At 48.2% G+C, this 26,387-nt stretch overlaps 1 protein-coding gene across 17 annotated transcripts in view; it reads left to right on the forward strand.

The window, feature by feature from the left end:
- Window positions 1–26,387, forward strand: part of PLEC (plectin) — a 151,165-nt gene that overhangs the window by 101,240 nt on the left and 23,538 nt on the right. For 7 of the 17 annotated variants that reach the window (XM_066578167.1, XM_066578155.1, XM_066578157.1 and 4 more), the window contains exons 3-18: window positions 4,669–4,683; window positions 7,405–7,494; window positions 9,599–9,634; window positions 11,114–11,191; window positions 11,272–11,364; window positions 12,072–12,238; window positions 19,588–19,703; window positions 20,248–20,354; window positions 20,432–20,551; window positions 21,172–21,267; window positions 21,371–21,498; window positions 24,136–24,229; window positions 24,557–24,711; window positions 24,831–25,143; window positions 25,327–25,401; window positions 25,536–25,697. In XM_066578167.1, the coding sequence (XP_066434264.1) occupies window positions 4,669–4,683; window positions 7,405–7,494; window positions 9,599–9,634; window positions 11,114–11,191; window positions 11,272–11,364; window positions 12,072–12,238; window positions 19,588–19,703; window positions 20,248–20,354; window positions 20,432–20,551; window positions 21,172–21,267; window positions 21,371–21,498; window positions 24,136–24,229; window positions 24,557–24,711; window positions 24,831–25,143; window positions 25,327–25,401; window positions 25,536–25,697 (1,845 nt within the window). The remainder of the gene's footprint in view (window positions 1–4,668; window positions 4,684–7,404; window positions 7,495–9,598; window positions 9,635–11,113; window positions 11,192–11,271; window positions 11,365–12,071; window positions 12,239–19,587; window positions 19,704–20,247; window positions 20,355–20,431; window positions 20,552–21,171; window positions 21,268–21,370; window positions 21,499–24,135; window positions 24,230–24,556; window positions 24,712–24,830; window positions 25,144–25,326; window positions 25,402–25,535; window positions 25,698–26,387) is intronic. The other 10 variants (XM_066578170.1, XM_066578158.1, XM_066578166.1 and 7 more) reach the window with 3 other exon arrangements.

A 26,387-nucleotide genomic window follows, 5' to 3' on the forward strand; every position in this document is an offset into this window, starting at 1 on the left:
CCGCCCCATGACGTAAGGGTACGTCATGGCAGGCTGGTACTTCCCGCAAAATGACGTACCCTTATGTCATCGGGATAGCGCGAGATCATGACTGATCTTGTGATTAGCCGGCCTCCCGCTGCAACAGCGGGGGGGCAACGGAGATGCGCCCCCCGCTGTTAACCACTTCCCTGCCGCGATCTAAGTAGATCGTGGCAGGGAAAGAGTTTACAGAGGGAGCGCACCATGGCAACAGGACGCCAGACACTGGCGTCCTGTAGTGCCAATGCCCATAATCGCTGTATTATGCCATGCCATGCCTTATCACAGCGATCATAAGTGCTGTGCTGCAAGTCCCTCAGAGCGACTCAAATAGTGTAAAAAAAAAAAAAAAAAAAAAAAAAGAAAAATGTAAAAAAAAAACCTTTTTGTGCTTTTTCTAATAGCATAAAAAAATTCAAATGGCACATATTTGATATTGACGCGTCCATAACGACATGTACAAAAAGTTGAACACGCCTTTTATTTTGTACGGCAAAAAGCGTGAAAAAAACGCTAAAAAACACAGGCAGAATGCTAATTTTTAGCATTTTGCCTCACAAAAAATGCAATAAAACTGATCAAAAAAGCCGTATATCCCCCAAAATGGTACCAATAAAAAGTACAGCTCGTCTCGCAAAAAATAAGCCCTCATAGAGCTGCGTACATAAAAAAAAATAAAAAAGTTACAGGACTTTGAATGCAGCGATAGAGAAAAAAAAAGGTTTCCAAAAAAGGGGGTTTTATTGCAAAAAAGTGGAAAAACCTAAAAAAAAAAAAAAATAAGAATTTTGGTATCGTTGTAACCGTACCGACCCGCAGAAAAATGTATTGTCATTTATGCTGCATGATTAACGCTGTAAAAAAAAAAAATCTATGTCAGAATTGATGCGTTTTCTCTCCCTGTTATCATAAAAAAAATAATAAGTTTTACAATATAGTCAATGTACCCAAAAGTGGCGCCGATTAAAAACTAATGCTCGCCACGCAAAAAACAAGCCCTTATACGGCCGCGTCGACGGAAAAATAAAAACGTTATGGCTTTTGAAAAATGGAGATGAAAATCCGCCAAAAATCCTTGCGTCCTTAAGCCCAAAATAGGCCGTGTCATTAAGGGGTTAAAGATGGACTGCCTGTTTGTGCGGAGTAATAGTCACTTGTTAGGCGAGCTAAAAACGAAGCAACTCCAATAAATGAGGAATTTCTTGCTGAGCCCAGTCTGTGTGTACACTGTACTATTAGTACTGATGAGGTGCGCCCCCTGTAGGAGGCAGTCGGGGTCATTTGAGGCATCTGCTCTGTTATCAGTCACCCATCCCACGTCCTACCACAAAGGAAATGGCGTGTCAGTGTGTCGGGGCCGATGACTGTTATATTAAGGTACCCCTTAATATGGAGACTAATGGACCTATCTGGATTATTAGTCGCTTCCCTGTTAAAGACAGAAAACCTTGAGGGGGAACCCAAGAAGTAATGTGACCCCAAAATCTGTAGTCTTGTAGTCAGGGAAGCCTCCTCGCTGCTTCTGATGATGTCAGACTGAATTGTTGGGGAAATATGCTGCCTTATTGGATTACAGAGTAAAGGAATGTCACTGAGCCATGAGAATCTGGCTGCCATGTTGGGGTGCAGTGCCTGCGGGTGGGGGAGCCCCATGGGGGGTGCAGTGCCTGCGGGTGGGGGAGCCCCATGGGGGGTGCAGTGCCTGTGGGTGGGGGAGCCCCAGAGGGGTGCAGTGCCTGCGGGCGGGGGAGTCCCAGGGGGGTGCAGTGTCTGCGGGTGAGTGGGCCCTTCATTGTGCTGACTGGAGTCCTCTTATTTCTCAAGTAGCCAGCGTCTGATCTTTGATGATTGTCGCAGTGCGGAAGCCTTGTGGTTGTTGCTTCCTGCCAACAGACGGGGGGTCCCCACAAGCAGCTTTGAGTCAGCGCCGTCTGTTCCGATGTTTGTTCTTCTGTTACCTTGGAAACCACCACAGTCAGTCGGCTACAATTTGAGGAATAGTGACGTGGGCTCTAGAGTGTCAGCTCTGCAGTACAGGGAGGTAACAAGGGAAACAGTAGTATAGCATTAAACCAGACACCATCTGTGTGTATTGCTCATTTGATGCTGTGATGGTTGTGCAGTTTGTCGCTGCGGTGGTCTTGAAGTATGGCGCTGTGGTTGTATGGTTTGTCGCTGTGATTGTACAGTTTGTCGCTGCGGTGGTCGTGCAGTCCTCTATATTCTAGGAGATGATTAGTCTGTGACTCGCGTGCTCCTCCGCCCCGTCATCGTCTCGCCCGCTGTTTGTGCATTGTCAGGCCCCCCCGCCTCTCTGTCTCGGCTTCTGGCCTAGAATCGCTGAGAAATCCCCGGCAGCTCCCGGCCTTCTGTTTGGATATCTGCCCCAGAACTTCCAAAAAACATGTTATTATCAGAAGAGGAAGCCGACTGGAATATCACCGACTCCTATAATCTGGCAGCATTCCAGATCACCAGGTAGCTCTGTGCTGCGAACAGACAGTCTGAACTACTGGACCTCTAGGTGCCGGATTAATGGAATTATCCTCTTATAGTCACAAAATGACTCTTGGGCATAGTGCTTCTCCCCTCACCTGGGCACTGTGCTACCCCCATTCTCGCCTGGGCACGGGACTCCTCCCTTCCTCACTTGGGTATGTTGCTGTCCCCCATTGACCAGAGTCTAGCGCCATTTTCTGGGGTAGATTATGCTCTGGGGCATATTTAGGGGCTATAGGTGGGCATAAGCTGGATCTGGTCTACTTCATTGCTCCATGGCTCAGGATATATTGCATTGTCTTGCTGGGGGCATCGGTGTGACACCCTTTCTATTGGGGAGTTCTCTTGATGAGTCTCCTTTAACAGGCGGCTCATGATCGGTATCTCCTTGTCATGTGCTGGCTTCAGACTCCCCGTCATCTACCCACCAATAAATAAAATGTCAGACATCCCCATGCTTCCACTATTCTCAGGCTGGGTGGGTCTCCGGCGCCCTGGGCAAAGCGGCAGCTAATTGCTCAGGACACCACGTCCTTCAGGATACAAGGAGCCCATTCTTCTATCAGGGAGGCCTCGCATCTTATGATGGATGTGAGAAGCGGCAGCTACGAAGAGTTAACTATTGGGTGGCTCAGGCTGGATTACAAGGAGACTGTTCTAAATGTATTTACATACTGACTGATCCTCTCCCTGATCCCTGTACTGGTAGATGGGATTCCCCATACCGACTGATCTGATCCCTGTACTGGTAGATGGGATCACCCATACTGACCGATCCTCTCCCTGGTCCCTGTACTAGTAGATGGGATCCCTCATACTGAGCAATCTGATCCCTGTAGTGGTAGATGGGATCCCACATTCTGACCGATCCTCTCTCTGATCCCTGTACTGGTAAATGGGATCCCCCATATTGGTAGATCCACTCCCTGTTCCCTGTACTGGTAGATGGGATCCCCCATGCTACCAGTACAGGGATTAGAAAGTGGATCTACCAGTATAGAGCATCCCATCTGTCAGTACATGGGTCAGGGAGAGGATATCCCTGTCAGCATGGGGGATCCTACCTACCAGTATGGGGATCTCCTCTACCAGTACAGGGATCAGGATCCGCCATGCTGAAAGATCCTCTGCCTATCTACCAATAGAGGTATCAAGGAGAGGATATCACTGTCAGCATGAGGGATCTCATCTGACAGGGATATCCTCTTCCTGATACCTGTACTGGTAGATGGGATCCCCCGTGCTGACAGATCCCCCACACCCCCATAATGGTAGATCCTCATGCTGACCTCCCATATTAATATGTAGGATTCCTAGTGTTGGTTTCCAATCTCTTTGACCTCTGTAGTGATTTATAGGATTCTCCTTGTAGGTTCCTGGTCTCCCAGACCTCTGCTCCAGTACGCGGAGCTGTTTGCTCTGCTGGGAGATGGGGTGCAAGTATTGGAAGGGCACGTTGAGCCTCCGCCATAAAGTATGAAATTCCTACGGCCTTTCAGACTGACTTTATTAGTATATTGCCCTCTTGTCTCCAGTGTTTGTGGATTCTATTGAGTCAGTGTTGACATTTAGTGACTCTTAATGAGAAAGTTCATGTGTTGTAGAGACCAAGGTCCGTCGTGATTACAACAGGCTATTTCGCCTAGTCAGGTATGCTGCCGTGGCTGTCCCTTCTGGCGGAGGGGGGGATCTGTTGTTCCTCACGGCGGGATGGGGGGGGGGGGGGTGTTGCTGCCGCGGCTGTCCCTCTTTCATGGGATGTCGGTGATTTCTGACTATTTTGTGGTCTCTCGGATGTTCTACGTGTCCGTTATGTTGTCATATATGTTCTGCGCACCCTCCATGAGTCTTCTGTTGGTCACCTCTATGTGGTCTTTGATATTTAGTAGGTCCACAACAGTCTGTAGGTCTCTATAGGTCCAGGATAGACTTGTTTCTATGGGTGCAGAATGGGTGTCTTGGTGGGTCCATGATGGGCACGTTTCCATGGGTCCAGGATGTCACTTCTGATCTTCTGTTGGTCTGGTTCATATGACTTTGATAACTTTTTGCTCTTTTCTGTTTTTTTCTGCCCTATCCTCCTTCTTTTTGTTTGTGTTTCCTCCTCTGTCCGTTTTCCTTCTCTGTCCTTCCCTGCCGACTCCGCAGCACTGGAGAGCAGAGGTAGGTCTCCTCTCCCCACGGACTGCACTTTTTCCCATCTGCCGCTCACATTGCTTCCTTTGGTAGCTGTTCGTAGGGCACCAGACCCGGCACGGTCTCCGCAGGACTATGTGTGCATGGCTTCTACCATATTAACTGCCCAATAAGTGACCTAAATATGATTTTACTGATCCTGAGCGATTGGCGTACCCGTGAGATCTCTGCCACCTCCTATTGACATTTAGAAGGTGCTGGTTTTGCTTGTGGAGAATCTTACAGGCAATGCTCCATGGGAAAAGTATGCAAATCAGCTACGTAATTTGCATATCTGTCATTGAGCTGCAGTGGAGCAGTCTGTAATAGTACAAGTGACCTGGACGCGTCTGGTCATCATGGACTCAGACGAGAGGGACCGTATAACTTGCGGGTGTCAATCCTCTGCATGATGTGTGGGGTGATGGTGGTTGCCATATTGATTGTGCCGTGCTTGATCCATGAGGTGCTGCGTGGTCTCACAGTTTTCCCTGCATGCCACCATCATGAGTTCACTGTCACAGAAGAGCAGGGAGATCAGATGTCGTCTAGCGCCCCCTACCCTCCCGTGTTATTGAGCTTCTGACAGCTGTAATCACATAGCGGCGCTGCTGTCAACACTAGGAACGCCCCGGGGGCAGCAATACATGTATAGATGTCAGATCAGAGTACACCTGGGTGCTGCCATACATGTACAATAAGATGCTATGTCAGGCATGGTCCCGTACACATATTCTATAGCTAGTATATGATGTATGGTCCCGGCTCCCAGAAGACACTTCTGCGAGTACCTTAGGTGCAGCCATACATCTCTAGATAATATAGAAACCAAATTCTGTCACCTCCGTGGATTCCAGCATAAAAACTACATTTTTATTTAAATTTGATGGATAAAAACCAACTTCCAAAATTCAGCTTACATGTTTTGAACAGAAGTCTTGTTCATTGCATGGATTCTAAGAATAAGAACTTGGATGGAAACATGTACGTATAGCCATGCAGTGAGCTGGGGTTGGAGTCACTACTTTGTGCATCCTTGTTTGGCGCTAATGATATTGGATACTCTTCGTGACGTACTTTCTACTAACGTCTGATACACTTCAGCTGGTATTTCCCTCCATTCATCCTGCAAACGTCTAGCGAGTTCTCTCAAAGAAAATGCATTGATCTGTCTATAATGCTGCAAGGAGCATCGTCATTGGACAGTTGAGTAATGGAAGAACGTTCTAAGGAGAGATAAATCGCGTTGCTTCATCTGCAGATCAGATGGACGTACCTGGGTGTGGTGGAGCCTGAGGATCGGCTTTTGCCGGAGTGTGTTGTGCCAACAGTTAGCTACAGCGGAGGTTCTGTTCTGGTCTGGACAGGTTTTATGCGGCATGGTCTCGGTCTGTTGGTTGTAGGGACAAGAACCATGAACACAGAGGTGTACCATGACATTGTAGACAATAATATACTGCCGACAATATGGTAATACTCTGGGAATGGTCGGCCATACTTCCAACAAGACAACGCGCCTTGTCACAAATCCAACGCTGTTTTACGTTGATTTGAGGATATGGATGTTTCATGATTGGACCGATTGCACAGAGACCCGACCTGAACCCGACTGAATGTCTTTGGGATGAACTGTAACATTGGGTCAGAAAAAATGAATAGTGTATTTTATCTTTAAGAGAGCTTGTTAGAAGTTTGCAGGATGGATGGAGGGAAATGCCAGCTGAAGTATATCAGATGTTAGTAGACAGTATACCACAGAGATTATCCAATGTCATTAGGACCAATTGAGCTCCATTAAGTAGTAACATATGGAAATAAATACTACTTGTGATTCTCACTCAGAGGTCCAATTATTTCTGGTAAGATGGTGTATATAGTTCCAGCTCCCAGGAGTCAGTTCTGTGTACACCCAGATATACACTCATTGTATATATGGTATATAATGTATAGTCCGGGTCCCACAGCTTCTTGTAATCTCTCAGGGATTCAATCCTGTTTACTAAGAAGGTGTCTGCTCGGTTAACCCTCTCCACACTGCAGACGGACAGGACTGTGCCCTCCTGTCCAGTACCGCCCTCTGCCAGCTCCTGTCCACTATCTCTGTAGACCTTTATGCACAGAGGTATAACCGGAGTCGCTGTGTTCTGCTGATGAAGCAGCCTTTGTTGTCACATTTATCACACTCTGCCCATATGATCGGTCAGTACAGTAGTGGCTTGGCATGCCGTCGAACGTGCCCTGGTCTGCCAGCGCTGTTGGCTCACATCTTCTGCCTCCAGAGGCTGCTGAACACATTGGACCCTTTATGTGAATTTTCCTCTCAATGACTTTATACAGAGAGGCGTCCAGTGCCAGGAAAATCCACTCGTCCTCCGCCAGCTCTGTGGGAGTATGCCCTGCGAGTCTTTGGCTTTTAGGTCTGGGGGGGGGGGGGGCAGCTGTGAGAATAGTGGGTTCAGGGTGCGGCCCCTCGTCCAGTGTATGATGTACCCTGTAGTTATCTTATCGGCAGCGTGGACGCCACTCTGACGGATTGTGCTGGGCGAGGTGACTGCCACATTCCAGATGAAAGGTTAAACGTTCCTCCACAGCGAGGCAGAGACTGCGCCAAGTCTTCCACCCCGCTGCCTCCTCCACCGCAGGCTTCTCCTGTGCTGCAGTACCCTGTAGGTTGTCATTGTATTAATCCTGCGTCTCTCTTGCTTTCAGGCTCAGCGTCACGTGAATGATTTGTACGAAGACCTCCGGGATGGACACAATCTCATCTCTCTCCTGGAAGTTCTTTCGGGGGAGACCCTGGTGAGTGACACCCAAACCCATCTTGTTCAATGTGGATTGCAGCTTCCGCACTCCCGGGAATATCGGACCTCCTGCATCTCTTACTACTAATGTCTCACCCCTCATCCTCTGTCCTCTTGTCCCAATAGTTGGGGGTCATATCATTATTTAGGGGGTCAGTCATTACTCTGTGACACACATTATAGTGAAGGTGGTGCCCGCGCTGATCTCATCCCAGTATAGCAGCCAGTGGAAGAGGAGAGGGACTCAGCAAAGATTCTAGCGCCTTAAACAGCTGGTGGAGTCCTATGGCAGTAAGTCAATCATGGCTGACATGTGACTCCATCTGTATGCTGCGCCCACCGATGGCTGGGATTATGGAAACTGTATAAATCAGCCTGTTCGGCTCTTTCCGTAATCCTGGCCACTGGTGACTGCGGTATACAGATGGGTATTTTCAAGTCAGCCATGGTTGTCTGAACGGGAATATCCCTTTATTTGCTGTATTATGTAAAGTCCCACAGCTTTCTTTTAGACACTATGCTTCCATTCCTTTTCAGTTTTAAGATCTCTTCTTACTGTCAGTGACTGGAAACATTCTTGTTTACATCCAGGGGTTTGTTACAGTGTATCCCGTATAGACAATCCTCTGTGAGCGAAGCATCCTGGACTCCAGACTACTACACTGTAACAAGCTGCTGATGTGCTTAGCTCACAGAGGATTGTCTACACCAGTGTTTCCCAAACTCCAGTCCTCAGGGACCACCAACGGGTCATGTTTTCAGGATCTCCTCTAGTAAGAACACCTGTGGCAATGTCTGAGGCGCCGACCATAATTACATCACCGGTGCAATACTGAGGAGATCCTGAAAACATGACCTGTTGGGGGTCCCTGAGGACTGGAGTTGGGGAACGTTGGTCTACACTCATACTGTACATTGTGACAAACCCTCAGCAGTCACATCAAGCAGAGCTCTGAAAAAGTGAGAGGTGTTGAAACTTTTAATTATGCATTTACTCTCCCCTTCTCTGAGGTTAGCGTAGTGGGAATCTATAGGTCACCAGAGACATCTGACCAGTGATGTGGACTCAGCCGATGCTAAGGCTTCTGCAATGGCCATTGCTTCCCAGTCCACCGCTCATCCTTACCTGACTTACATGGGCCTCTCCCCCATCATCACCTGACACCCCTCCCCACCCCCCAATAATAGCAGGAATTCAGATGAGGACAGAGATGGCCGCCTCCCCGTCACACCTCACCCCACCCACCAGTAGTGACAGGAGTTCAAGTGAGGACTGATGTTACACTGCTCCCTCCTCCCCATCACACCTGAACCTAGGTAATGACAGTAGTCCAGGTGAGGACAAATATTACATCGCCCCCTCTTCAACACACCTGACCCCAGCCACCAGTAGTGACAGGAGTTCAGGTGAGGACAGACATTACATGGCCCCCTCTCCAACAGACCTGACCCCATCCACCAGTAGTGACAGGAGTTCACGTGAGGACAGACATTACACGGCCCCCTTCCCGTCACACCTCACCCCACCCACCAGTAGTGACAGGAGTTTAGGTGAGGACAGATGGTTCACAGACCCCTCCCCATCACACCTGACCCCAGGTAATGACAGTAGTCCAGGTGAGGACAGACATTACATGACCCCCCCACCCCCACCCACTAGTAGTGACAGCAGTTCAGGTGAGGACAGATGGTTCACAGACCCCTCCCCATCACACCTGACCCCAGGTAATGGCAGTAGTCCAGGTGAGGACAGACATTACATGACCCCCACCCACTAGTAGTGACAGGAGTTCAGGTGAGGACAGATGGTACACAGACCCCTCCCCATCACACCTGACCCCAGGTAATGACAGTAGTCCAGGTGAGGACAGACATTACATGACCCCCACCCACTAGTAGTGACAGGAGTTCAGGTGAGGACAGATGGTACACAGACCCCTCCTTCCCTCATCATCAGCATCTTTAACCCATTAACATTTCTGCTCAGATAAAACCTTCGCCTTTCTCTTTCTCCCTTTTATTTCCTCCCTTTGCTGGACTCCGCTCTCCTGACCTTTGCCCTGTACCCTTCGCTCCCTTCTTGCACTGCTGTTGCTGGGTAGCCCAGGGAACGGGACGTTATCAGGAACTTGCGGCTGGTGAGTGCCGAAGGGCGCCATCTTTGCACCTAGCATGATGTTAAGGTCGCATGCTGGTCTGCCATTGGCTGAGTGCAGGTGTGATGTCATCCCTGTCCGGGTACTCGTATACACCACCATCATGTAGCATCACATGTGCCCAAAGATGAGCAGCAGCTATTGATATAGCACCACTACATGATGTATTAGGTACAGCTTCCTAGTTATTCCCACTGCACGGCTGTAGTAAATGCGCCCCGGTATTCTACCATCTAGTATTAGCATAACTCCATAATGATTTGCCGCTGTTTGGCCATGCCCCTTTTGTGTCGTTTCTCCCCCCCCCCCCATCCTTCCCCATCACTGTTCCCCTGAAAAACTTGTTAAACACGTCACAGTGCAAGTTTAAACATGGTGCATGTCACTTGATGTGTCGTCACGCAGATCTGCGCACGGTCAGGGATGACGCTGTACACTATAACCACGCTAACACATGATTGGTGAGTTCTGTTATTGGGTGTGTGTTAATTGGCTGCAGATGCATGTCCCTCCCCTTCCTGTGACGGCATCAGATGGATTGGTAACTTGCCACCAGGAGCATCCGGAGCCTGGGCTGAAAAATACATAGTGTCGCAGATCCAGAAAATGTAGCTAGTTATGACCCTCTGCACGAAATTGACTGCAGCAGCCATATTGGATAGTGATCCAAATTGGGATTTGTAGAGGGTGATATTCTATGATGAGGATGATGGCTCCTTCATTTGTTAGCAGAATGCGGGCAATATTTTTACCACAAGGTGCTCACATCTACACTGCTCGTGCAGGGTGGATAAGCTCACATCTACACTGCTCGTGCAGGGTGGACTAGCTCCCATAAATAAGGTGACTGAACATGAAACGTGTAGGAGCTTCTGATCCTAGAAAGGCACTGATAGCTGATGTAGTGTCTCTGCAATAGTTAGACAGCGCAGAGGTGACTGGACACTTAAAATGTTGGCCGAGGCTTCTGACCTCAGGAGGCCACTGCAGTGACTGCAAGATAACATGCAGCTCGGTGTGAAGCGCCTTTTCCTGCTTCCAGTCGGTCTTTGTAGAGCCTTCCTCCGGAGGAAGCGCGCTCTCAGGGCGGACGTCCCTGGGATTTCCTGAATGTCCCTTTATAGCGGAGGTCGGCGTTGTGGGAATGTGTCTATTATTTAGCTGCACAGAGTTGAGGAATGTGAGTGACCGCCCCTGTGTGTACCTGGCGAGCGATACCCGCTGGGAGAGGGCGTCAAGATGGCGCACAGCGGGTCAAAGCTGATTGTGACATTAACAAATACTGTACCATCCTCCAATGAACTAACTGAGCCACCGGCCGGCCTGGAGTACAGCTGGCACTGGCATGACCCCCTGGTCTCCACCTCACTGTGTGTGTGCTGCGGTACGTGTGCACGGGATATCTGGGGTGCAATGCCGCATTGTCTCATTGTGTAACCGCCTGCATGTGTTATGTTCCAGCCCCGGGAGAAAGGCCGCATGCGTTTCCACAAGCTGCAGAACGTTCAGATTGCCCTGGATTTCCTGAAGCAGCGACAGGTAAGTGTAAGCGGGGCACCCGGTCACGGTCACCACTTCTGCAAGTCAGCAGAAGCTCAGTATCATTGTTGCTCTTATAGGTGAAACTGGTGAACATTCGCAACGATGACATCGCAGACGGGAACCCCAAGCTGACATTAGGCCTCATATGGACCATCATCCTCCACTTCCAGGTGAGACATGACGGCGGCTCCGTGCTCCACACTCTCCTCAGATTCATAGTCAAGTTGCTTGAAAATAGCAAATTTTATCCATGTGAGTGGCGCAGCGCGTGTGCAGACCGCAGGGTGTGGTCACCGGTGACTCACTCACCACTGCGCCCCCACCCCCATTCTGCCAGGCTTTAGCATTTCCTGTCTCACTGGCAGGGTGCCCGTGCCAGCTGCAGAATAGCTGTGCCATAACTGAGCCCAGGTCTTGTCTATCTGGGTCATGTGATCAGAACATATCATTGCCTATGTGCTGTATCACTGGGTTATTCTGAGTAATAGCCACCTGTATATGAATGTCCATAGAGCCTGGACTACTGTGCGGTGAACGGCGCCACCTGCAGGTGGACCTGGGGACTACGGGCTGTGCTCCAGCTGCTTACAGATTGCATTTGCCGTTGTCTGCCTTTTTTGGTGGAACTACAAGTCCCAGCATAGAGTAAAATCTGCAGCTACTGATGGCTTTCAGCACGGGTGCAGAGCAGTAGGCTGGACATTGGTGCGGTCTGTGGTTTTCATCGTGTGCCACTATTTTGAGGAAGCGCTGTTTGTGGTCGCCACCTGGTGATCTCCGTCCTCTGTGCAGACCACATTTCCTATCACTTCTCTATGGCGACGCAGAAAGTTTCAGTCCATCTCCCATCCCATAATGTTCTTACTTTCCCCAACAGATCTCGGACATCCAGGTCAGCGGTCAGTCCGAGGACATGACGGCCAAAGAGAAGCTGCTCCTGTGGTCGCAGCGGATGACGGAGGGCTACCAAGGGCTGCGCTGTGACAACTTCACCGGCAGCTGGAGGGACGGCCGACTCTTCAACGCCATCATCCACCGTCACAAGTAAGAGGGTGGGAGGGGCTCCTGTGCACGTGCTGCTGCAGGGTACATCCTGTGATTGGCGCTACTTTCAGTCCCGCCCCTCCTTGGCGAAGAATTCTACACCCGAGGCGCTTGTCACAGATAGAACAGATTCTTTTAGTTTTATACAGGAGACGTGTTCAGGCGCGACGCGTAAATGTCATCCTCAAACGCTGATCCGGGTGTGTCTGCTCTGCCTGATGATACGTACAGCGTCCTGCAGAGCATCTGCCAGCTGTAAACACAGACTGCAGCACTCACGCAGAGAGGAAAGGGCAAGACGTATGCAGAGTATCTCTCCCTCACTGTAAGCCATGTACTATGCCTGCAGAGCATCCCCCAGCAATGAAGATAAAAGGCAGCGCTCAAGTGGAGCAACGTGAAGAAAAGGCGAAATGCAGACTGTATCTACAGAGCAGCTCACACACTAAGAACAAGGCATGGGATAGCGTAGTATACCTGCAGACTATCATTCCTATACTGACAGTGGGACACTATACCTACAGACTATCTCTTGTACACTGAGACTAGCTCACTATTCTGCAGACTGTCTCTCTTCTACAGCAAGCATAGGGCACTATTTTTGCAGACTATCCTACAGTGAGAATAGGTTACTATATCTGCAGACTATCATTCCTACACTAATAATAGGTACTGTATCTGCAAGCTATCTCACCTAGACAGATAATGGGGCACAATGCCTGCCGACTATGACTCCTGCACTGAAAATAGGGCACTATATCTACAGGCTATCTTGCCTGCTCCTGAGAATTGGGCACTGCACCTGCAGATTATCTCTCCTGTACACAGCATAGGTCCCTAAACACTGCATACATCACTATACCTGACGACTAACACTTTAAGAATGGAGTAGTATACCTGCAGACTATTACTCCTACACTGAGAATGGGGCACTTTAGCACCAGACTCTCTCTCTTTTACAGAGCATGGGGCACTAGACCTGCAGGCTATCACTCCTTTACTGAGAATAGGGCAGAATATGTGCAGACTATCTCGCCTTCATCTGAAAACAGGGTATTGTTTTATTACTCGTTTCTCCACACTTGGGAATGATGGTCTGCAGAGATAGTGTCCTGCCCCCAATATAAGAAGAAAACCAGGTGTCTGCACATAACACTAAGGGCTCCTTCACACTGGCGAGCGTGATATCGCTGTGAGAAAATTGCGGCAATTTCGCATATTTGCTCATGCAATGCTTTTTGCCTTAAAAATCATATTGCATGTTTTTCTCACGCGATAGATGACAGCAGGAGTTTCTAAAGTTAAGAACGCATCACACGAACATTGTAAGTTCGGAGGCTCCATAGGGAAACGTGGGTGAGAAGAAATGGCAAAATGCAGAAAGATAGCGCATGCAGCGAATTCCAAATATCGCAGATGGGAATTAAGCCATTGAAAAGCTTGGGTTTCATAATTCTGCGTTTTCTCGCACAATCGCATCACTCAGAAATCACTTGCCAGTGTGATAGCAGCCTAAGTGACATCAGATAAAGAGCAGCAGCGTCTCTCGCACCCAATGCGGAGCCTTTCACCTGTATGCCCCATTCAGCATAATAATCACCCATCATGGACCTGTTATATCTTCAGCACTTCATGAGTGTTTAACTCTTGTACATAATGAAAAAGGTTTGGTACCGTGTTAGCCAGTAAAGCAAAATGTGATTGTTCCCAGCAAGAGAAACCAAGTAATCCTGTAGATATGATACCATTTAGTGGCTAACAAAAACACATGATGTTAATGTGAGCTTTCGAACCAACGCAGTGTTCTGCTTCAGACTTAAATAAGGCATATATGATATAATATTTATTATGTACACATGCACATACTTATATGATTTCTCTTGCTGGGAACAATCACATTTTACTTTTCTACATCGCTCACTACTGTATGCAGAGAATCTCTGCCAGTCTCTGCACTTGAGCTACAGATCATCAGTCATCCAGTGCTGCTTATGCCTGCAGAACATCTCATCCATATCACTGGAGGTTGGTGTGATGCAGAGGTACTTTGAAGAATCTTGTTTCATTTCTTTTATGCATGCAGAGCATCACACCCCCATTATATGCACAGTACAGTGTGGCTACAGAGCATCTCAACTAGTCACTGTGCCGTGTAATGAAGATGCGTTCTGGCAGCCGGGCAGCTCTAGATTATTACATTCTTGCTGGAACAAGATTTCATCCATCAGCCAAAAACAATGCTCGGTCCTAGACAATGAGGATTTTGAGTGCAGGTTTGAGCCTGTGCTGCACTGCGCATCCTGGTCCTGAGATCATTGCACTTATTGCCGGGTCTACACATCAGACCACCACCTATATTCTACCTCCGGGTCCAGGGATGTAAGACCATTGCACTCCTTGCCGGGTCTACACATCAGACCACCACCTATACTCTACCTCCGGGTCCAGGGATGTAAGACCATTGCACTCCTTGCTGGGTCTACACATCAGACCACCACCTATACTCTACCTCCGGGTCCAGGGATGTAAGACCATTGCACTCCTTGCCGGGTCTACACATCAGACCACCACATATACTCTACCTCCGGGTCCAGGGATGTAAGACCATTGCACTCCTTGCCGGGTCTACACATCAGACCACCACCTATACTCTACCTCCGGGTCCAGGGATGTAAGACCATTGCACTCCTTGCCGGGTCTACACATCAGACCACCACCTATACTCTACCTCCGGGTCCAGGGATGTAAGACCATTGCACTCCTTGCCGGGTCTACACATCAGACCACCACCTATACTCTACCTCCGGGTCCAGGGATGTAAGACCATTGCACTCCTTGCCGGGTCTACACATCAGACCACCACCTATACTCTACCTCCGGGTCCAGGGATAATAATAATCTTTATTTGTATAGCGCCAACTTATTCTGCAGCGCTTTCAAGCGTGGGAGAAGACAGACAATACAACAAATTACATGTGATATACAATCAGTTTGAAACAAAGGTGTGGGGGTGATACAGGAGGTACAAGGCGGGTGGGGGGAGATAAGGCTTTGGGGGAACACAGGCAGTAAGGAAAGTACATGTGGAAATCGGTTATTAGGAGCAAATTGCTGGGGCGGTAATGAGGTGCAGGGGTAGAGGCCGTATGCAATAAGCAGGTTGGAAGGTGTGGGGAGCCATGGGTAGGGGCAGGGGGACTAGGCCAGGAGATTTGGTATGCCTTCCTGAAGAGGGGTGTGTTTTAAGGGCATGTTTGAAGTTTTGTGCATCTGGAATTGTCCAGGTGTCTTGGCGTAGAGCGTTCCATGGGGTCGGTGCTACTCTGGTGAAATCCTGTAGGCGAGCGTGTGAGGTTCATATTAGAGGGGTGAGTAGTCGGAGTGTGTTAGCAGATGTATGCGGGCGGGCTGGGTGGTGTACAGACAGAAGCGAGGTGATGTACGGTGGTGCAGCGCCATGGAGAGCTTTGTGGGTCAGGAGTTTAAATTTAGTTCTGCAGTGGATGAGCAGCCAGTGCAGTGACTGGCATAGTGCAGAGGCGTCTGAGAAACGGCTGGATAGGAAAATGAGCCTAGCTGCCACCTTCAGTATGGATTGGAGAGGGAAGAGTCTGGTGCAGGGGAGGCCGATGAGCAGTGAGTTGCAGTAGTCGAGTCAGGAGTGGATGAGGGCGACAACGAGTGTCTTTAACGTGTCCGTGATGAGGAACGGCTGTTTTTTAGCAATATTTCTGAGGTGCAGGTGGCATGTTTGGGCCAGAGATTGAGATGTGAGATCATTGGACTCGCTGCCAGGGACATGCATCTGACCACCACCTGTACGCCACCTTCTGATCCAGGCATGTGAGACCATCACACTCGGTGCCGGAGGGACACATTAAACCACCGCTCTCCTCTGGAGTCTGAGAGTCCCAGAAGTCTTAGTGGAGGGCAGAGTATTAGATGGTTGTGGTTCAACGCATTTGTGGTGATACTCAGAATTGTACGGTGGCTCGGGGGTCACTGTCACTGCAATCACTGCATAATGAAATGTTCTGCCATTTTCCAATAGGCTACAATTATTTAATATTGACCAGATCTCTGCTTGCTGTCAATGAATGAAAGCATTCATGTTCATATTCTTCTGGACATTGAAAACCAGTCCTGATCCATTGTTGCACACAGCTGAGTGTTTGTTACAATGTATCGGTGCAGACAGTGCTTTGTAAGCTAAATACCACAACAGCACAAATCTCTCTCCTACTCTGATTGCTTGTTACAATGTAACAGTATGGAGTCCAGAGTGTTCATATCACAGGGAATTGTGTAGACTGGATACAATTGTAACAGATACTCAGCTGTGAGCAGGACTAGTTCACCATGCCTTTTCAGCCTCTGGATATTCTCATTTATTGACTACAAGCAGAGATCTTGGAAAGTTGCAGAGCTTTTCATTACCCGCTACAGCAGCCCTTATCATGTGTACAGTGATATTCATTTTTGGCCAGTGATGTCATTTAAGTGATGGAGGTGAACACTATAACCCAGCTCTCCCAGTGGGTGGCAGCCTGCGGCTGTGCCTGCTCTCCCGAGGGTGGTAATCCAGAACTGTGGATTGTAGTCCAGAGCTGCGCCTGCTCACTCAGCAGCAGGTGGCAGTCTGCGGCTGTGCCTGCTCTCCTGACGGGTGGTAGTCTGCGGCTGCGCCCGCTGTGAGCCTGCCATGTTTATGAGCTCAGGTGCAGACAAATAGCGCTTTCATTTAGTTGCTGGAGGCAACCTGTTCAGCGTCTTCTTGCCTCCTTCGCATCCTCCTTATATTATTTTTCTTAATCACTTTATAACATGTAGCGGCACGGGAGAGTTGGCACGCCCTGATCCTTAGTCTTGTCTCAGACACACACAAAACCCGTGGCACAGACGAGCAGCGAGGATCAGGGAGAAGGTGCTGCGGGCGTCTTCTGACCATTGAGGCTCTGGGTTATGATGTAACAGGAGATCCCAGGCAGGAGACGTCTCAGGAGGAACTGGCATCACCAAGAAGGGAGATGCGGGACTTTGGGTGCTGAGGAGCTGCAGGGGAAGCGCCCTTTCCAGGACTTTGGACCTGTGTGTAATCCAGTCATCATGCCTCATGATGGACAGAAGAGGAGGAAAGCGAAGCAGAGGAGACCCGCCAACCATGGCTCCGGGACTTCTCCATCCCGCCGCGCTCAGACCCTGGACAGGGTGGTGATGCTGTGTGAGGACATTCCCTCTGAAGATGGATACAGCTCCCTGGAGGACGTGAATGGATGTGCAGCGGATCGGAACAGCACTTACCTGGGATCAGTCTACAATATCCGCTCAGAGCTGTTACTGAAAGAAATGTACGCAGCCCTGACCTGGTGGGATGTAGGGCGCCGCAGCCGGACTGCAGCTGTCATATGCTGTAACTTGCAAGTTACCTCTTCACAAGATAATGTATAAAGTACAGGGGGGGTGCAAAGTGCAGTCAGTAGTCTCATAATGTATAGTGTGTGCGTAATATGTAGTGTAATAAAGGCTAATGTACGTGGTGTGTAATTGTGTATAATATGCCGTGTGAGTGTAATAAAGTATAATCTATAGGGTGTGATCGTGCAAGGTATAAAACAACGCTAGCGGTCACAGAGACTTCATTATATAGTCTATGCAGGGCGTGGGGGCGTCATATTACAGCAGAAAACTGAAGCTTGCAGGGCTTTCACGTGGTTGTCACAGACCTCTCTTTACTGCCATGCATGTAGACTGTTATAGCGCTACACCACGCATAGAATCATATACTACATGGCTGCCAAATAAAATTTGGTGTATAATATTTTCTTCCTCTCCTTTCCTATATGATATATTCCTTTCATCACCCTCATCCCGTATGATAGGCTCTCTTCCTCTCCCTCATCGTGTTCTCTTTCTTTCCCTTATCCCATATGATATGCTCTTTCTTGTCCTGTATGATATGCTCTCTTCCTCTCCCTCATCCTATATGACTTCCTCTCCCATCCCGTATGATACATTGTCTTTCCCATCCCGTATGATACATTGTCTTCCTTTCCCATCCCGTATGATACTTTGTCTTTGTCTCCCATCCCGTATGATACTTTGTCTTCGTCTCCCATCCCGTATGATACTTTGTCTTCGTCTCCCATCCCGTATGATACTTTGTCTTCGTCTCCCATCCCGTATGATACTTTGTCTTTGTCTCCCATCCCGTATGATACTTTGTCTTTGTCTCCCATCCCGTATGATACATTGTCTTCCTCTCCCATCCCGTATGATACATTGTCTTTGTCTCCCATCCCGTATGATACTTTGTCTTTGTCTCCCATCCCGTATGATACATTGTCTTCCTCTCCCATCCCGTATGATACATTGTCTTCCTCTCCCATCCCGTATGATACTTTGTCTTCCTCTCCCATCCCGTATGATACTTTGTCTTCCTCTCCCATCCCGTATGATACATTGTCTTCCTCTCCCATCCCGTATGATACTTTGTCTTCCTCTCCCATCCCGTATGATACATTGTCTTCCTTTCCCATCCCGTATGATACTTTGTCTTTGTCTCCCATCCCATATGATACTTTGTCTTTGTCTCCCATCCCGTATGATACTTTGTCTTTGTCTCCCATCCCGTATGATACATTGTCTTCCTCTCCCATCCCGTATGATACATTGTCTTCCTCTCCCATCCCGTATGATACATTGTCTTCCTCTCCCATCCCGTATGATACTTTGTCTTCCTCTCCCATCCCGTATGATACTTTGTCTTCCTCTCCCATCCCGTATGATACTTTGTCTTCCTCTCCCATCCCGTATGATACTTTGTCTTCCTCTCCCATCCCGTATGATACTTTGTCTTCCTCTCCCATCCCGTATGATACATTGTCTTCCTCTCCCATCCCGTATGATACATTGTCTTCCTCTCCCATCCCGTATGATACATTGCCTTCTTTTCCCATCCCGTATGATACATTGTCTTCTTTTCCCATCCCGTATGATACTTTGTCTTCCTCTCCCATCCCGTATGATACTTTGTCTTCCTCTCCCATCCCGTATGATACTTTGTCTTCCTCTCCCATCCCGTATGATACATTGTCTTCCTCTCCCATCCCGTATGATACATTGTCTTCCTCTCCCATCCCGTATGATACATTGTCTTCCTTTCCCATCCCGTATGATATGCTTTCTCCCTCTCACTGGTCCTATATATGTTCTTTTCCTGTATGATGTGTTCTCTTCCTAGGACGATATGTTCTTCTCGTTTCTCCCGTACCATAGCACTATACAGTATGTAGTACGTCAGCTGTCATGTCCGGCTTGTTATAACAGTCCGGTTTCCTCCCCATCCACAGACCTATGCTGATAGACATGAACAGGGTCTATCGTCAGACCAACATAGAGAACCTGGACCAGGCATTCACTGTGGCAGAGCGGGACCTCGGAGTCACCAGATTGCTGGATCCAGAAGGTACGCGTTCACCGCCAGGGCACAACGTATGCTGTGGGATATCCTCTGGCAGTGATGTCACTCCTGCAGTATATGTTCTATATTTGTATAGTCATGATGTCGCTCCTCCAGTATATATTGCATATTTTAACTGTAGTGATGTCACTCCTGCTGAATATAGTCTCTATTTGCTCAATAGTGATGTCATTCCTGCAGTATATTGGAACATTTACACACTTGCAGTGAACTGTATTTGCACAGTGCTGATGCCACTCTTCTAGTATATTTTCTATATTTGCGTACTAGTAACGTTACTCCTGTAGTATATATTGTATATTTCCACAGTAGTGATGTCACTCTTGCTATATCTTTTCTATATCTGCACAGTCATGATGTCACTCCTGTAGTATATATTGAACATTTGCATAGTAGTGATGTCACTCTTGCTATATATGTTTTTAGATCTGCACAGTCGTCATGTCACGATTGCACTATATATTCTGTATTTGCACTGTAGTCCTTCCTGACAGCACTCCTTGGTAATAATTGTGTACCTCTCCTATAGATGTTGATGTCCCACAGCCTGATGAGAAATCCATTATCACCTATGTGTCCTCCCTTTATGATGCCATGCCGCGGGTCCCTGACGTGCAGGACGGAGTAAGAGCTAATGTAAGTACTTGGGAGCAGGGACCAGACACAAGGACTGCTGGCTGTCATCTGGAGGACTCATGGTTTATGTTGTGCAGGAACTGGAGTTGAGGTGGCACGAATACTATGAGCGAGTGACAATGCTGCTGCAGTGGATACGACACTACACCGTCATCTTCGAGGAGAAGAGATTTCCTGCCAGCTATGAGGAGATCGAGGTAGGCACCCCTATACCACATAGTGTGGGTGGGTCATGCTTTTTGGGTTTGCTTGTGAGGTGTATAGGGGCAGTATATGATGGGAGATGTAGTTGGGTCTGGCTGGTTATATGCAGCGTATAAGACCGATTTCTAGTTGCGGTTTCGTGCAGGGTATCAGGGCGTGTGACTGATGAGATAGATGTGGTAGACTACATGTCTCTGCATCCTGTGACCAGCTATCATGAGATTATGTTTAATCAGGTCCTTGTGGCATGCAGTTCCTGAAAACACAATGTTTATTGGTGCAGTCCCACATCTATAATCACAGGCTCTGTATTTGTACCTGTGCAGTTGCAGTCCCTGTATTTCTATAAGTGTAATTGCAGTCCCTATATTTCTATATCTGTAATCACAGTCCCCATAGTCTTGCCTCGTGCCGTGGCAGTCCCCATAGTCTTGCCTCGTGCCGTGGCAGTCCCCATAGTCTTGCCTCGTGCCGTGGCAGTCCCCATAGTCTTGCCTCGTGCCGTGGCAGTCCCCATAGTCCCTGTACATTTATACCCAACCTATATACAACATATGGACCCTTGTGTGCTATTTGTGACATCTGACCTTAAATACTTTCTACCCATTCCCAGATTTTGTGGCGTCAGTTCTTGAAATTTAAAGAGACAGATCTTCCTAACAAAGAAGCCGACAAGAACCAGTCCAAGTTGCAGTACCAGTCTCTTGAGGTGAGTATAGTTTCCCCTGGAGTGTAATCATCGCTTTCTTTCGCCCTTCTCCCTACATCTCCTTTCAGTGACTTTCACTAATCTCCTATCTCCTCCTTTTTAGGGTGCAGTTAAATCGGGGCAGCTGAAGGTGCCCCCAGGATATCACCCCCTGGATGTGGAGAAGGAGTGGGGGAAGCTACATGTGTCCATCCTGGAAAGAGAGAAGTTGTTACGCATTGAGTTGGAGAGGTAAATATGGGTGATGGGAGGATATCTGAGCGCGGGGATGATGTATGATATAACCTATGATGGCTGAATATTAACCCATTAAGGACCAAGCACAGTAAATTTACAGCGCTTGGTCCTGGGCTTTAATCCCAGACGATAGTAAAAATACGGTGGGGTATTAACACCCATGCTTCTACAATCAATCAGAAGCAGGTTGGGTTGTCAGCTGTTAGTCACAGCTGATAACCCGAAGGGGGAGAGAGAAGTGGGTTTTACAGACCTTCTCTTTTTCCTAGTACACAGGCGCTCAATGTGTGTATGTACTAAAGAGTGGACGTGACCGCCAGGATTCCCTGGCACATCAGGGCTACAGGGTCTCAGCAGACCCTGATCAGCGCTGCCAGTGACTATTGTCACTACAAGAGATGTTTTCCCTGTAACTGGGGCTCCTATGAAAAGTGTCAAATAAAAAAAAAACATGTGAATGCCCCCCAGAGGTCTTATATGGCGTCATGGGGGACATAGATAGTAAAAAATAATTACATAAATAAGTAAAACAAAATTACAGAAAGGAAAAAAATATATATACATAAGAAAATAACCTAAAGCCGACGCCAACCAAAACCGTTGCCATATGCGCCTTGTAATCCCAAACCATACGTATTATATATCAAAACTTCCAAAACAAAACGAGGAACCCGTTCCCATACTTTATTTTAACGTAAATATACAAATTAAAAAAAATATATATATAAATGTTGAAAAAAAATTCTTTTTTTTTTTTTTACCCCCAATAAAACGGAAAAAAAATCAGTGAAAAAGATATTTAAAAAATCGCCCTATATGTCACGGAAAAAAAAGTGCAGCAAAAATAATTTGGGTAGCTAAAGGAAAAAAAATAAAGCAGTTAAACCACCACATGGGTAAAATCCCCTAAAACGTGTCTGGTCCTTAAGGGGTTAATCCTATTACATACACAAGGTATAGGCTGACATGTCAGCGCACCCCTCATACTGTGTGTTGGAGCTCGTGATGTGTGGCTTACACCAGGGCATCACACCTTGCCACTAGGGGGCCTCACACTGTGTGCAGTAGGCTGCACGTCTTTGCGGTACAGGGATGTTATTATATTTTCTGGCGCTGCTGAGCTGCGGCTATTTTGCATAATCCGCGGTGGTCGCAGCTCTTTGGTGTGTAGTTACTGCTGTTTGTGTTGGAGACGGAGGATTTGGGTTATTTGTGACGTTCTGTACAGTGTAGAATTCCTCCATGAGTCACATCCCCGTCCCGGGACATCACCCGTCATAGAAAGTAAGAGGAGCCATCACTACTGAGGAGTCGCTCCTCGTGTATGGGACGGTGTCTCCAGTGATCTCGCAGGATCACTCGTCACTGCAGAGTATCGCACCCAGATCTTCAGATTGAGTTATCACAGGGCGGTGACTTTGTCTCGCCGTCTACTTATAATAAGAATCACGGAGTGGTGATTATGAGCGCGGCTGGAAAAAGTTTGACTTTCCGGAGAACAGTTGTTGTATGAGTCATTCTGTCAGTAATTAGATCCGGCGAGAGCTGGGCGGCCCGCGGGAAGGAGGGTGCAGCGGCCGCTGGCTCGTTCCTCTGCACATCTGCTGCTTACCGAGTAGTGTCTGTATCAGGGGAAGCGATGACTGCAGGGAGCTTACACTCAGGATAGGTGAGATGTTCTGCATAGTGGGAGGGGCCTGCAGGGCATTGCTCCAGAAACTCACAGCCCATGCTGCAGCAGGAACTAGATCTCCTCTGCTGGACGCCACGGAGCGCTGGCTGGGAAATCATTGTGTAATGTTCCTCTTATTTGTTGTAGGTTTTACTGTAGAATGCAGAGAGGGTGAGGCCCAAGCCACAGGAGCTGCCCTGTGCCAGCGGCTCATAAATGGTCAGCTCTTCTGCCCGCATCTATACTGTCCTGTATCTCCTGCTGGGGAAGTAAATGCACATTAGATGCAGTGATGAGGCTGGCACAGGGAAGGACTGAAGGCGCGCTGTATCGTCCCATACAACATAATAGCAACTCCTTGTATAAGCGGCACCCCGACACGCATGCTAGCAGTTACCATGATGTTCCTTAGCAGGCACCCCAACCAGCATTGGTTTAGTGGGCTTTCTGACACTATTTGAATTAGTGGGCACCCTAACGCTTCTTGTATTGGTGGGAACCCTGGTACTGTTTGGAATAGTGGGCACACTGCCGCTCCTTATATTAGCAGGAACCCTGACAAGCGTTGTTTAAGCGGGCACCACGTCGCTCTCTAAATTAGCGGGCATGCTGCCGCTCCTTGTATTGGCGAGCACACTGATACTCTCTGAATTAGCGGGTACACTGCATTTCTGTGTATTGGTGGGCACGCTGATGCTCTCTGTGTTAGCGGGCACCCCAGTATTCCGTGGATTAACTGGCACCCTCACATTCTGGATTAACAGGCACCCCAAGATGTAGGCTGGCTGATAGCATCTGATACCCTTATAGAGTACAACCTAGATTCTTATTCTATAGTATGTTTACACTAGGAGGGTCTTGCTTTCTGAGGGGGTGCATGCCACACCATGTCTCTGGAGGGTACATGCCATGTCAGTGGGTACACCATAATAATTACATTCTTGTAAATGTTTCAACAGGTTGGAACGTCTGCAGAGAATTGTCAGCAAACTGCAAATGGAGTCCGGACTGTGCGAGGAGCAGCTGAACCAGGCCGATGCCTTACTACAGACGGTGAGTGGGGGGTGCGTTTATACTGCATACCTTGGAGGCTTTCACGTGGGTGAAGAAGCCAGGGCGAAGTGAGGGCAGGTTTTCTACCTCTTGATGCAAAACATGAATATTCCAGTTCACTGACAGCAAGCAGAGGTTTTGAAAATGATGAGAAATTTAAAATTAGTCTATTTGACAGAGCATTGCTTTTACAATGATTAAGATAGGTTTCATACTGGGCTATGATGCTAATATGTAATGAAGTATGCTGGTATTTGTGGTGCTCTCCAGGGAGCAACTACATATATTACTGGGGGGAATTAAATGTAGTCCTTATGGCTTCTTCAGAATATCCGCCTTCTGAATGCTGGAAAGCCGCTACAGCGAGCGGGAGACATCGAGCGGGACCTAGACAAGGCCGACGCCATGATACGAATTCTGTTCAATGATGTGCAGGCGCTTAAAGATGGACGCCATCCTCAGGGAGAGCAGATGTATCGCAGGTATGTTGTGGGAACAGAAACCTAAGAGATGTCACAAAAGTGGCATCGTGTGTCAGAAAATGGCGCCAGTGATGTGATGGAGTCCAGGTTATATCGGATTTCATTCTTTGTGTTAATAGAGTTTACCGCCTCCATGAGCGTCTGGTCGCCATACGTACAGAGTACAACCTGCGTATAAAGTCAGGAGCCACTCAAGTCATCACCCAAGTGACTCACGTGACCCAGCACGCCAACCGCCCTGAAGTCGATGAAGTCACGCAGCGCTACCTCCAGGATCTGCTGGGCTGGGTAGAGGAGAACCAGAAACGTATTAATGCAGCAGAGTGGGGCTCCGACCTCCCCAGCGTGGAGTCACAACTGGGCAGCCACCGCGGTCTACATCAGTCTATCAACGAGTTCCGATCGAAGATTGAACGAGCGCGAGCTGACGAGGTATGGCCCGCTACTCATAACTGACATGTCCCCACCTCCCATGTTTTCGTATGTCTCTGGGGAAACATTATGCGCTTCTGACCGGAGCACTGCTGCGGATTTCCAGAAAACGTTTTCTCTCCTCGCCTTTTTACCCCTCGAATGCCATCATTATTTATAGGTAACCGCTTTCTCTGTTTTCAGGCTCAGATGTCAGGGAGTCGAGGAACCTATCAGGAATATCTGGGAAAACTGGACTTACAATATGCCAAGCTGCTGGTAAGTCGCTCCTGTCATCCATGCGCTGTGTTTGATGTTCTCTAGGGGGGCATGAGCTAAGGGTTACTGCTCACCTTCGCCTGCAATGTCATCGTATTTACGGTTGATCATCTTTTTTTATTTTTGTCCTCCAGAACTCCTCTAAGGCCCGACTGCGTCACCTGGAAAGCCTCTACGCGTTTGTGGCTGCTGCAACCAAAGAGCTCATGTGGCTAAACGATAAAGAAGAGGAAGAAGTTAACTTTGACTGGAGTGAGCGGAATACCAACATGACAAACAAAAAGGACAACTACTCGGTGAGCAGGGGTCAGATGTGTGGGGGCATCAAATAAGAAGGGATGAGGGAGTTCTAGGTATAGAGGAGATGGAACAATGGAACCATAGAGGTCAGGTTGGGAGGCCATGGTGGAGAACGAGACAGCAGGACTTACAGGGTAGAGGAGACTGCTGGGCTACAGGGGAGATTGGACCATGGGTGAGAGGAGATTGTGGGACTTCAGGGGACATCATGAATCTTGGAAAGGGACTTCAGGGGACATCATGAATCTTGGAAAGGGAACCTATCGGGGTCCATTCACATGGGCATATTTCTCATCTGTGTGCTGTCTGCTTATTTCATGGACAGCACACAGACCCATTATAGCCAGTTAAACTATTCATGCAAGCTTTTTTTACCAATGCTCCATGTGAAAAAAAAATCACAGCGCATCCTATTCTGGTCCATATCGTGAAAGAAAATCTGACTTGCAGTATCCACTGCCTGCGGTGATCGGAGAGCAGATGGACAAGGTGCCCATGTGCTGTCCAGTGAGAGTTGCACCCAAGCAGCTTGGGTGCAACTTGTGTATGCCAGTGTGAATAGGCCCTTATAGGGGCACTCATTGGAGAATAGATATAGAGAGGGATTAGAAAGTAGATTAGATGCGGGGAGCAGAGAAGAGGTCACATGTAAGGAAGGTTATAAGGGACATCAATCACATCCAAGT

This window comes from Eleutherodactylus coqui, chromosome 9, assembly GCF_035609145.1.
Source record: "Eleutherodactylus coqui strain aEleCoq1 chromosome 9, aEleCoq1.hap1, whole genome shotgun sequence".
Classification (NCBI taxonomy): domain Eukaryota; kingdom Metazoa; phylum Chordata; class Amphibia; order Anura; family Eleutherodactylidae; genus Eleutherodactylus; species Eleutherodactylus coqui.